The 12,661-nt window shown below is 53.5% G+C and overlaps 1 protein-coding gene across 2 annotated transcripts in view; it reads left to right on the top strand.

Moving 5' to 3' along the window:
• TNR (tenascin R) overlaps positions 1-12,661 on the top strand; it is a 33,290-nt gene that overhangs the window by 8,440 nt on the left and 12,189 nt on the right. For both annotated transcript variants that reach the window (XM_075760460.1, XM_075760461.1), the window contains 11 exons: positions 2,018-2,287; positions 4,053-4,238; positions 7,053-7,142; positions 7,255-7,518; positions 8,147-8,413; positions 8,523-8,642; positions 9,113-9,256; positions 9,881-10,000; positions 10,573-10,716; positions 11,324-11,454; positions 12,456-12,588. In XM_075760460.1, the coding sequence (XP_075616575.1) occupies positions 2,018-2,287; positions 4,053-4,238; positions 7,053-7,142; positions 7,255-7,518; positions 8,147-8,413; positions 8,523-8,642; positions 9,113-9,256; positions 9,881-10,000; positions 10,573-10,716; positions 11,324-11,454; positions 12,456-12,588 (1,869 nt within the window). The remainder of the gene's footprint in view (positions 1-2,017; positions 2,288-4,052; positions 4,239-7,052; positions 7,143-7,254; positions 7,519-8,146; positions 8,414-8,522; positions 8,643-9,112; positions 9,257-9,880; positions 10,001-10,572; positions 10,717-11,323; positions 11,455-12,455; positions 12,589-12,661) is intronic.

Genomic DNA, 12,661 nt, shown 5'->3' on the forward strand with positions numbered 1-12,661 from the left:
CAAGCTGTTGCAAACGAAAGCAGCATTTAAATAGCTACTGGAGGGTTATAACGAGGTGATGCTCTCTCCAGGCTGCTAATTTGAGGCAACTGTGAGAGTGAAGGGAGGGTCCCTCCACCAGCAGCAGCTTGCTGCAGGTCTGAGCTTCCTCAGCACAGTCCTCTGCTCCTGCTTTGCCTGCCCGCTCAGCTAGACATGGCTTAACAGAGACATCTCCTGGTCAAGCCCAAATCTTCCTTTCCCTAACAAGTCAGCAAAAATAAGAGAGAGGCTTGTACTTCAAACTCAGTGGGTGACCCTTGCAGAGGAGCAGGGCTGGACTGGTGGGTTCCCAGCTCTCCATTCCATGAAGGCGTCCCCGTGCTGGCATGTTTGCCCTCCTCTGCGGCACCCCCGTGTCTTTGCCTCCATCATCCTCGTTCTGCCTCAACACCTCGTGCTGGGATTGAGCAGCAAAGGCATGGTTTCATAGTGCACTGCTAAGTGTCACTTGCTGTTCCCCAGCACCACCTGGATGACTGGACAACTTGAAGCATTTGGGAAATTCAGGGTTGGATGTGCATGACCTGGTCGTGACCGAGCTGGACACCCAGCTCCTACCTCAACACCCTACTTCCCAGCCTTCCTCCCTTCTCCCCAGACCTCACCCTACTGCTCCCAGTCCCCCCACATGTCCTGTCTAACCCTCCGTGGTCCTTCCCACCCCTACCCACGCTCATCTCCCCCAGGACTTCCCACCCTGGAGTACAGCATTCAGCACATCCTTACTATATAGCATCATTTTCTAATATATACAGTATAACAGATGTACTTGCATGCAGTATAGCCTGAATTACAAGACCAGCGTGATTTTATCCCCACCTTGTGACCACGTACGTGATAAAAGGGGCTGCCCAGCAGGCTCTGTGCATCAACGCTGCCGTGGCACAGGAGCGATGGCCAGGTTTGGCCCGTCCATCCATCCGTGCAACGCTTAGATCCTGCTGGACTCAAAGCATCTACCACCCAGGCTCGAGCCCACGATTTCCAGAAGCCAAGTGTTGGGGGATGCGGAGGAGGGAAGGGCCCAACTTCTCTGTGAAAGAAAGCAGAAATGTCCAAAACAGCCTCCCAGTAGATCCCCAGTATGAATTTAGCTAAAGCCCCTTTACCTGAGAGGGTTTGGTGGACACTCTCTGTAGCCCCACACCCAGCTAGTTATGAAGACTCGCCAGAGCAGTTGCATTTTCTCCTCCCTCCCCATCATTAACACGTCAACAGCTTTATGAGCTGATCTCCCAGCTTCAATACAAACCAGGAGCTGGCACCAAAGCCGGAACATTTCTAGAGACGTTCCTCAGTTCTCGATGATTTGATCAGTCCTTGGCCCCACGTTATTTAACACATTGTCAACGCCTTTCAAAAGACATAATATCATTGCTGATAAATTTTGCCAATGACAGAAAGGCTCAGAGAAGAGTAAATTGAGTGGAAGGAGATCATCTAAAAGCAGTTTGAATGGCTCAAAGAGCTGGGAACAAAGGAAAACTATATTTTTCAATGCATTGCAAAGCTAGCTAGGAGCAAAGAAAATGGACTACAGTTAGACAGAGGAGGTTTTATCTGGGAGATGCTGTCTGAAAAAGCCAGGGAGGAATCACTGCTGATAACCAGCTCGAGAGAAGGGCATGAGTTGCCTTATAGCTGTAATGGACATCGATGGGAGAGCTGCTGGGTCCTGCTCTGGTGTCCATAGCTTGGAAGAGACACTGGTGAAGCAGAAAGGGTTCAGGAAAGAGCCAGGACATTGGGATAAGGGACGGGGAACCCACCAGGACCAAACATCCCGAGTACCTTGGGGTAGAGGGGTCATGTATCTTCCCTGTGCCACCTCTCTGCCTCATCCCCAACTGCTAATTTGGGCCACTCCAAAGGTCAGGTTAAAGCATCCCTGAAGCTTGGTGTCCCCAAAGCCACCACCCTTCCCTATCCAACTCTCCCAAAATAACAGGCACCTGTTTCCCCCCCTCCTCTGCAGTCATCGACGGCCCGACGCAGATCCTGGTGCGGGACGTCTCCGACACGGTGGCCTTCGTGGAGTGGACGCCGCCGCGCGCCAAGGTGGACGCCATCCTGCTGAAGTACGGGCTGGCGGACGGGGAGGGCGGGAGGACCACCTTCCGCCTGCAGCCCCCCCTCAGCCAGTACTCCCTGCAGGCCCTGCGCCCCGGCGCCCGCTACCGCCTGGCCGTCAGTGCCCTCCGGGGTGCCAACGAGAGCCGGCCGGCCCTCGCCCAGTTCACCACAGGTAGCTAAGCTGGCTTTGCTGGGAGAACCGGCATGAATTTTTAAGCCTCCAGGAAGCACGGGCAGATGGTTTGTTGCAATCTGCAGACGGGATGTCCTGCAATGAGCATGGGGGTTTGCGTATCCGGAGCCAAACTGAGGGGGTTTTGCATCTGGGGTTTAGTGGTACCTGGTTTCCCCCCCCGGCATGAGTGAGCTGGGGTTTAATGTGGTGTACTGGGAGGACGCGGTGCAATGAAAACATGATGGTTAAGATGCAAGTCCGAACGAAGATGCTTGAATGCGGGTACCTCGCATCCCATTGTGGTCCTGGCGCAGAGCAAACGATTCAGCTCACCTTAAACCACACGTGCACAGCTCAAACCACCCTCTGACCACCCCCCCTCCACTAGCGCCTACATTTCTGTTTAATCCCTAAACCTCCAGCACAATGGGTCTCCACCATGCCCCGCAGGGATGCTCGCATGGCCCCCACGGCACTCCCCAGGTGACCCCAGATGCCAACAACCAGGCAGATGACTCAAAACCCCAAATTTAGATGGCAACCCCCAAGCAAACCCCACCTTGGCCATGTCCTGCTGCAGCACGAAGGCCAAACCTGCTGCTGCCTGGGACACACGTCCCCACCAGCTTCAATGCCCGTTCAGACCCACAGCTTAGCTTGAGTTCACAGCTAAAACTTTAAAACCCAGCAGTTTACACCCCTAATACCACCCGTTGATCAACATGCAATTCCCAAAAGCACCAAAACAGCAAGCACAGGTCTGAATTCAAGGCGATGCTCGCTCTCATTCAGCGCCGAGAGCCAAGGCAGATGTGTTGCCCAAGGAATCAGCAGTCAAGCGGCTGAAAGCAGCCCAATCAGAAACGTGGTTATCTTACTTTATATCTTCCCTGAATACCCTAACTGGTCGGTAAAGCTTTAATTAATGTTAAGCCTGCAGATAGCTAACAGGTTTAATTTACTGTGCCATAAAGGAGGAGGTAGAGCGTGTATTTCAGTGCTGGTTTATGGTATATAAATTACTTGTCATGTACGTTACTGGTGGATACTAGGCTCCTATTACAATAACTGTGGTGTGTGAATTGTGTGTGTATATATCTCTATAGATATATATTGCAGATGAGATGTTCACCCTGACTGATTTGCTGCGTTGGCCTTCCTTGCTTTATTTCTAAAAGGCAACATAAAGACCATCAAGAAGCAGTAATTACCCCCCATCTGCTGGCGCCCAGCCCCTGCCGGGCACCAAGCTGTTGCTCACAAGAGGTTTATCACGCAAATCGGAGCAGATTTAGTGCACAGCCCCAGCAGCACTAATAAACAAACCCTTTGGGCAATGTCTGAGTGTGAATGAGCCTGGAAAGATGCTCAAGGCTCTTCTAAGAGCAGTTCTTACCAATGCGTGACTGCTACAGAGCCCTTTTTCTCTTACGCACGCTGCCTCAGTTTCCCTTACTCTAACAGAGAGAGGAAACACTTTTCTTTTTCAAATAACATGCAATTAGCTCCCGAAGCTCCTTGCTGAGGGATGCTGTGAATACCCCAGCACTTGCGTTGGTCTCGTGAGTGGCATCTCCAGGTCTGTGCTAAGCAGGAGGTGAGATCAGATGCCCCAGCCCCTGCCGCGGGGACGTGCCCTGGGAAGGAGGGACCTCATGGACATCACACCTGGGTACCCCTCCGCTGCTGTTTAGCATTGCCAAGGCCTTGCATCCCTGGTGCCCGGCAGTGAGACGGAGCCTCTCTCCCTTGTGTCGCGCAGAGATCGATGCCCCCAAGAACCTACGGGTGGGCTCGCGGACGCCCGCCAGCCTCGAGCTTGCCTGGGACAACAGCGAGGCTGAGGCACACAGCTACAGGGTGGTCTACAGCACCCTGGCCGGGGAGCACTACCATGAAGTCCTGGTGCCACGTGACACCGGCCCCACCACCCGGGCCACCCTCGCAGGTACATGTGCACCCACATGCCCTTCCTCCCCATCCTCTTCCTCGCAAGCAGGTAGGGCAATGGAGAGGCCAAATCAGCGCTGATGCTTGGTTGCCCTTATGCTGGCACACATTTAAGGCTGGTTTGGAGTTTACTAGTTACTGGAGACAAGGTTTTCCTTGGGATGAAGCTAATTTTCCCCTCTGTGGGTCTGGATTTGGGCATTGCTTATCCACGAGTTGGGTGATGCACTGCCGAGCGACGCACCTCCAAGTGATACACTTCAGGTGGTGCGCCTTTGAGTGATGCACCTCCAACAAGGGTCTGACCAGGTCCCAAATAGAGCTGGCGAGGAGCAAACTGAGAAATGGGGGGGGGGAAGGCTTTTTTAGGCTGATGTAGAGGAAAATATTATTTCACTTTCCTTTTCTTTTTCCTCGTTGGGAAAGAGCCGCAGGCGCTATGCCCTGTAGGCATCGATGGGGATCCATGCTGCCCAGGTTCGTTGCCTTTTTCCAAATGGAGCACAAAGCAGACCCAAATCCAGGGATGCTATTTTTGAGCCGGTCCCTGAAGCGGTACGTTACTCAGGCCAGCACAGTGGGTGCCACCCGTGGCTGCAAACATCACCCACCTCCCACCGCCAGGAAAGTCCCAAACACCCTTTGCAGCAACACCACGATGCACCATGTGAGATCCGGTTTCCTTTTTTTTTCCCAACTACAACTGCTTGCCTGCCAGATTTGCAGCTCCGGTGACATTTTTTTTTTGAGCAAAGAAAAGACTTACTTACACATAGACAAAAAAGATCACTCATTCAGCTTGAAGCTCCTCGGTATTGCAGGACACCAGGTTCTTCCACGTTTGCCCTCCTGGGACCTCCTCAGCCCAAAGAGGGCTCAGAGATCTCTGCCGTATAGGAATAAGTTTGGTGGGCAAGTCGAATGCCAAGATACAGGCACAGCGGCACCAAGGCATGAGAAAGGCTGGAGGACAGGAAAGCAATTAGAGCAGTTAGCTTGAAAAATGTGGTATGCAGAAAAAAGAAATGTTTGGGATAGTTTCTGCTGCACTCGTGATAAGGACGTGCATGGAGAAACAGGATGAGATGGAAGGGGACAGCAAGGGATTGGACACCCAGTGCCGATCTCCTGATAGCTTTCCTCTACGCATTTACTGCCTTCCTAGGTGAGAAGGAGCATTAAAAATGGGCCAAATCCTCCTCCCTGTGGCAATACTACCCCAGTGACCTAAACTGCGATGACACCCATGGCAGAGCCTGAGCTTGCCCCAGAAGAAGAGACAGCACGAAGGCTCTCTTCTCTCTCAATAAAAATAAAAAAAGCTGCCAAGTGTCTACCTGTAGACCCTCAGAGCAAGCTCCAGAGATATAGAGGCTTAAGTCAATAGTGGTGAGCAATTTTTTTATATACTGTCTCCATCATCACTTAAGTGCATTGCTTCTAGCTCTCAGGGTACTACGTAATAAAGAAACAAATCTAAAAAAAAATCTAATTATAGCAGAAAATAACACCAAAAAATATTGCTGCTGGCAAAAAAAAGCCAGGGTAGCCATAACGTGGATGGCACATGAGGCTGTCTCATAGCTCCATTACTCACAGAGTAGCCCTGTCCTCCAAGGTCTTGTTGCACGTAGTGCAAAGCCTGTCAGAGTGGGTTTCCAGCCACCCGGGACCTGGTGGGATCTGTGGCGTGAAAGCAACCAGCGATTCCTTTGGCCCCCTTCATCTGCCTGCAGGAAAAGCAACGAGAAATAGTGCTGAGCAAAGCTTATCAACGATTTAAGCTTAAAAATACAGCACGCCTTGCCCTGCCCCATATGTCTCTCTTCAAAACCAGCATTTGCACAGAAATATCTGTAATTTTGCTCTACACAAAAGTGCTGGGAGACAAAAGGCATCATTTTATATGCTCCTGCTCATTTCTTCCTTCTCCTCCCCCTTTCTCCCAGGCTCTTCTCCTCCTTTCCAGGATACTGCTGACAGTTATTGGGCAGGGGTGTAGGGGGTCCATCTCCCTCCCAGCACTGAGACTGCACCGTAGCAAGAGGAGAGGAGCAGGGGATGGGGGTTTCCCTCCCTCCCAGCCTCTCAGGGAAGGTTTTGATGGCTTCAGGGTCTCCTGCCCCTGGGCAAGGCACGGTGAGGACGGGCTGGAGGGTTTATGGGTTTCTCTAGGCCCATGGGAGAGATCATGAAGTGCAGGGAGGAGGGGAATAAAGCCACCAGCAGCCAAGTGACAGGCAGAGGCAGGAGATGTCCCACAGAGATAAAACAGCCATCAGCAAGAGGTCCTTTGAGAGAGGCACCGCAGGATCCGTCCACCCCAAGAAGCGGCGCCTGATAGGGCTCCTAGAAGGACTGTGCCCTTCCTAATTGCTGTGCGTTTCATTTGCTCTGCATAATTTATTTCTCTTTGAGACACCAGCCCAGTGACAATATTTGATGTTGAATCACTTAGGAAACAAATATAAATACTTTGTCGTTCCCATCTCAGCTCACACACACAATTTCTGTCTCAATGCCAGCAATTACAGCAGACATCAGCAACAACTTTTTTTAAATTGCTTATTTCTGAGCTAGAATAATCTAAATTCCCTGTCCAAAGGTATCTACAGAGCTTTTTAAAAGGGCTCAGCTCTTCTCCAACACGCAGAGGAACTGCTGAGCTGTGGGAGGGCTGCTCACCCCAGAGGTGCTCATGAGGGTCCCCTCCTTGTTCCCAGCTGTGGAAGATGGGGGGAGGTCGCACCCCAAGGCCACCCAGCCACGTGCTGGTCTCATGCCCCTTTGTGTCCTTTGCACCCCCTGGCAGATCTGGTGCCGGGGACAGAGTACGGCATCGGGATTTCAGCCGTGATGGACAGCCAGCAGAGCGTGCCAGCAACCATGAACGCCAGGACCGGTGAGTTTGGCCCCATTGCATGCTCCAAGCACGGCCGGCTCCTATGACTCAGACGTCCCCATGGGACAGCCCGTGGATGGGGACGAAGGTCTGCACCAACTCTCTCCTACAGAGCTTGACAGCCCCCGGGACCTCCTGGTGACAGCCTCCACGGAGACATCCATCTCGCTGACCTGGACCAAAGCCACAGGTCCCATAGACCACTACCGTGTCACCTTCACCCCTGCCTCGGGTATGGCCTCCGAAGTGACAGTGCCCCGGCACGAGTCGCAGCTCACCCTCTCGGACCTGGAGCCCGGGACGGAGTACACTATCTCCATCATTGCCGAGAGGGGACGCCAGCAGAGCCTGGAAGCCACCGTGGATGCCTTCACAGGTAGAAAAAGACAAGTTGGGATGGGGCCAAGGGCACAGACCACCACCCCACACTGGCACCTGCACCAGACCACTACGTCCCCAGCACCAAAACTCTTGAGGTGGTGACGGGGGAAATCCATCCGCATGGGAGGAGGATGGCCCTACCAGCATGGTGATCCCATCACCCTGGCCAGCAGCACTGACCATTCTTGCTTGGCTGGAGACTCCCATAAGGAAGAGGCAGGGTTGGGGGAACAGCCAGCCCAAGCTGTCCTCTGTGGTCAGGGTGGTCTGTGTATCCATAAGAAGGAAAAAAACCAAGCATTGAGTGACCACACACGCATCTCTGGATGAAAAGCCTGCAGTCGAGAAGCCCACACAGCACATACCATCTGTAGTGGGACAGCCCCATCACTCACCATATGGGTCTGGCACGATGGAGCGTGTTTGCAGGCAGAGCTGAGAAAAGCACCATTTTTCTCCTCCCAGTTCTGCCTCTCACTCCCAGCACAGTTTCAGACCAATGGAGAGCCCAGAGCTGCAGCTTTGCCACCTCTGTTGGGTATTTCCCATACAAGTGCTGGGAACGATGCAGAGGCCGGGATCTGCAGACGGTCGGGGTTGCATCTCCCCTCTCCATCTTGCAGGGGCCCGGCCCATCACGCAGCTCCACTTCTCCCAGCTGACGTCCTCCAGCGTGAATGTCACGTGGAGTGATCCATCCCCACCAGCAGATCGCCTCGTCCTCACCTACGGCGCCCGGGACGAGGAGGAGGCACAGCAGCTCACGCTCGATGGCACCCGCAGGCACGTCAGCCTGACGGGCTTGCGGCCATCCACCGAGTACCTGGTGTCGCTGATGGCCATGCATGGTGCCATTAGCTCTGAGCCTGTCGTGGAATCCATCACAACAGGTACCATGGGACCCCCCTGCCAGGCACGGGACCCCGCCAGGAGGGCGGGTGGGGGGAACGGGGAGCGGACCTGCCTCCCACAGCTTTGCTTTCTGCTCCATCTCACCAGGGATCGATGCGCCGAAGGACCTCAGAGTGAGCAATGTCACCCAGGAGTCCATGATCATCTACTGGACCCCTCCCATCTCTGCCTTCGACCACTACAGAATATCCTACCGTGCCGCGGAAGGTAATGGGTCAGACTACTCTTGCTCATGCCCTGAGCTTGCAGCTGCCAACCCTCCCTCCATCTGGTCATCCTCATCCCGGTAAAAGCTGCCAATAGCTGGGATGGACCAAGAGGCTGCAGGGATGGAGGACAGGGTGTCTGGGGCAAGGATGGGCCACTGTAGCCCAGGTCACAGGGAGTGACCCCTGCCACGAGCCCTCCTCGGGATGGTTAATGCAGGGCCCGATCCTGAAATCCCACCTCCCCCAGCTGCCCCATCTCCCTTAGCCCCACTTTCACCTGCGATGCTGAAAAGCTCGAGCCAGCAGAGTGATGGGCACACAAGTGTGCACCCGCAGGCACAATCCCCAGTTACCCCCAGCACCAGCCCTGAAGAGGGCTTGTGGCACTGCCCTCCCCTCCCGAGCACCTCCTGTACCCCAGGGATGGGACCAGCCATGATGCTAAACCTCTTGGCTCTGTCCCCACAGGGAGGACAGACAGCACCGCCATCGCCAGCGATGCCACCGAGTATACCCTCCGCCGCCTGCAGCCAGCCACCAAGTACGAGATCGGGGTGAAGAGCGTGCGGGGCCGGGAGGAGAGCGAGGTGTCCTCCATCACTGTGCACACAGGTGGGAAGGAGCTCCTGGTGGGCAGGTAGCCATCAAATGGTGCCAGCCCCTGCTTGCAGTAGTAATCAGGCACCTGAGAGAAAGCTGAACCTCATGCCAGTCTGACGCAAGCTCAAGATGATGAGCGAGGCTCACGAGGGCCCAGTGTGGACTTTTGAAGTATGTCTAAGCAAAGCTTTTCCCATATATGCATGGGTAGCCATGGAGGGGAGTGATAAACCTGTGTACCGAGCACAGGGAAGCTAGAGATATGATGTTGGGCAACCATGACAACCTTTCCTAAAGGGAGTACAGGCTCCCAGAAATAATCCCTGGGGAAGCCCTGACAAAACAGCATCTGCTGCAAGAATAAAACACTCTGCTATCCCCAGACTCCTCAAAACCTAAAAAATGCCTCAACATCCCAGGCTGTGCATCAGAAAAACAGTGGAAGAGCAGCCCAGGTAGCAGAGTAGCACAAGCTATGACATCTCTGCTCTCCAGCTAGGGCAGCGATAACTCCTCTGCAGGCACTTGTGGCTGGGCAGCAAGGCAGGGCCACGAGTAGTGGGCCACAAGAAGCCTTTCCAGTCCACAGCCCAGTCTCTTAATGCCTCTGACTCTCTGAATCTGTCCCCCATGCAGCCATGGATGCCCCCCTGGGCGTCACAGCCACCAATGTCACCCCCACCGAGGCGCTGCTGCAGTGGAACCCGCCGCTGTCAGAGGTGGAGAGCTACGTCCTCGTCCTCACACGCCATGCAGGTACACCGAAACCCTGTGCCCCTCTGCCGCAAGCGTTGCTGGGGTTCCATTTTAGCTCACCTCCACTTCTCCCCCATCCCAAAGCCTGGGGCTCGGCGGGTGCCCTCCACGGAAGGGGCCCTTGTCTCAGGAGGGCAGCAGCTGGTGGATGGCAGGGCTGTACCCCATCCTCAGGCGCCAGCTCCTCCCATGCAGGTCCCATGGCAGTGCCCCTCACCAAGCCTCAGAGCATGGCAACCCACACAGGAGGGGACTGAGACCCTCCCGCTTTACTAACTGGCCCACCAGCAGCAGCCCGGGGCAAGCAAGTACCCATCCCACAGACACTCAGTGTGCAGCAAACTCCATGAAACCCACTACCGAAGGGAAAGAAAGCATCAAGTAAATATAGGGACCTTGGGAAAAATAAGACCATCCTTCAGACCACACACCACCACTACAGCTCAGCTGCCACACAGTAGCTCATGGTGTTTCAGCAGTATAAGTGTTTTTGATCATGAGGTCATATGCATAGACACATTTTGGAGAAACACCTTGAATATCTACCCTAAGTCATCTCTTTGGGTTTACAGTTGCAGGAGAAACAGTTCTTGTGGATGGAGTCAGCCAGGAGTACCAGCTGACCAACCTTCTGCCCAGTACCACCTACACAGTCTCTATGTACGCCACCAACGGGCCTCTCACCAGCCAGACCATCAGCACCAATTTTACAACTCGTACGTACAATCGCCTTCCCCACTGCCTGTTACGTGTCCTTGGCTACACATCCCCCCCAAGGAAAAGCAGCCAGCAAGGCTAAGCCAATGCTCATCACATATGTGTGGGTGTAGAAGTAGCCATGTGCTAAAAGGACACCCAAATACCAGTGTTGGGCACAACACAAGAACAGAATTTTAATCACAACAAGCATCAGCTATCATTTTCACTCTTTCAACATGAATCCAGCCCTTCCTTTGATTTCCTCTGCATGTGGTTTCCCAAGAAGACCCTTGACCTGGTCTTTTTCTTGCCCAAGGGCATAGCCCAGAAGAGCACTACAACCCAGTTTGCTTACAAGAAGCTTGACAGGCCCCATAGCACAAGAATTTCAGAGCCGTTACCCTTCAGAGAGCATGGAGGTAGAGGAGGACTTTTAGAGAGCTTGCAGAGCTGTGTTCAAGCCTGGGGAGGGGTGATGAGGTCTGGAAACGGAGGGTCAGGATGGACTTCGGGCTGTAGCTCAGGGTTGCAAGGTTGAAACCCAGTGCACTGAGTTGGGAAGCAAGGTTGGGGTGGTTGCATGTGAGAACTTGTACTTCCCTGAGTCCCTATCTACCTTTGCAGTTTTGGATCCTCCAACAAATCTGACCGCCAGCGAAGTCACTCGACGGAGTGCCCTGCTCTCCTGGGTGCCTCCCATGGGAGAGATCGAGAACTACATCATGACCTACAGATCCACCGATGGCAGCCGGAAGGTGAGTGAGTCTTCACACAGAAAGGAGCGTCATTAAGTTAAGGAATAATTGACTGTGGAGAAACGAGCAGGAGAAACCCAACAAAGCAAAAGAATGATGCTCACCAGGTCAGGGAGAGACCAGAAGGGCAGATGCTACTTTCTACATAAGCAATACTTTAGATAAACAATTGGAAAAAGCAGGAAAAGATAGCCTAGGGCAAAATCTTCATGCACACCTGCAGGTCTGGGCAAAGAGGGCATGCCTGGGAAGTTCGGAGGAACATGGGAAATTCACAACTTGTGAAACACAAGCAAGCTGAGGCAGGAGAGAATTGTCCCGCGAACAGAGATGCTAAAAATGCCACTTGCCCTTCTTGCAACATGGCAGAAAGGTACAGACAGCTAATTAATCCCACAATACAATATATTGGCTTATTTAATGAGTGTGTCCATATCTGCCTGTCTGGAAGAGCTGCTACAAACACTATCAGAAATACGTCACCACAAATAGTCTCATTTCCGTGGCTGGTGTGACTGGCTCACAGCGGCCAAAGGGTAATAGCTTTGCAGAAGGGGTTCGATATAATGCTCTGTGGCATTGGCTGACGACCAGAAAAATTAACGTGACAGGAATTGACAGAGTCGAAACAGGCTGATAACCAGGTTTGGCCAGCTCTGCTCCTTGCGATGCTTGGGCAATCTGTCATGCCCCGTATTGAGAGCACGCAGATCCCAAAGGAGTCGGTAAATAGAACACACAGACTGTAAACATTTACATCTCCTGTGTCCAAACCAGCCAGTTTTCTCCCACCCAAACCATCCCAAAAGGCTGAATATATTCATTGACCTCACGTTGACTTAGTCCAGGGATGTAAGCAGCCACGCAACGCTCCTCGGCCAGGCACCAAGGGCTGCGGTAGTGTGTGGCTTCCCTTCCCTCCTCGCTTGCTCTTTAGGCTCCCCATCGCTTTTCTCATCTGTTGCTCTTGGTGTCTACCTCCTTCTGGGACCCATGTACAGGAGCTGATTGTAGATGCCGAGGACACGTGGATCCGCCTGGAGGGGCTTTCTGAGACCACAGAGTACACCGTCCGCCTGCAAGCTGCCCAACACGCCATGCGGAGCGGCTTCATCTCCACCACCTTCACCACAGGTGAGGATTCACACCACATCTGCTCAGCCAGGTGGGGCTTAGCCCACATACCGTGCTGGTAGACACGGACTGC

The sequence above is a fragment of the Balearica regulorum genome, chromosome 8, assembly GCF_011004875.1.
Source record: "Balearica regulorum gibbericeps isolate bBalReg1 chromosome 8, bBalReg1.pri, whole genome shotgun sequence".
In the NCBI taxonomy this organism is placed as follows: Eukaryota; Metazoa; Chordata; class Aves; order Gruiformes; family Gruidae; genus Balearica; species Balearica regulorum.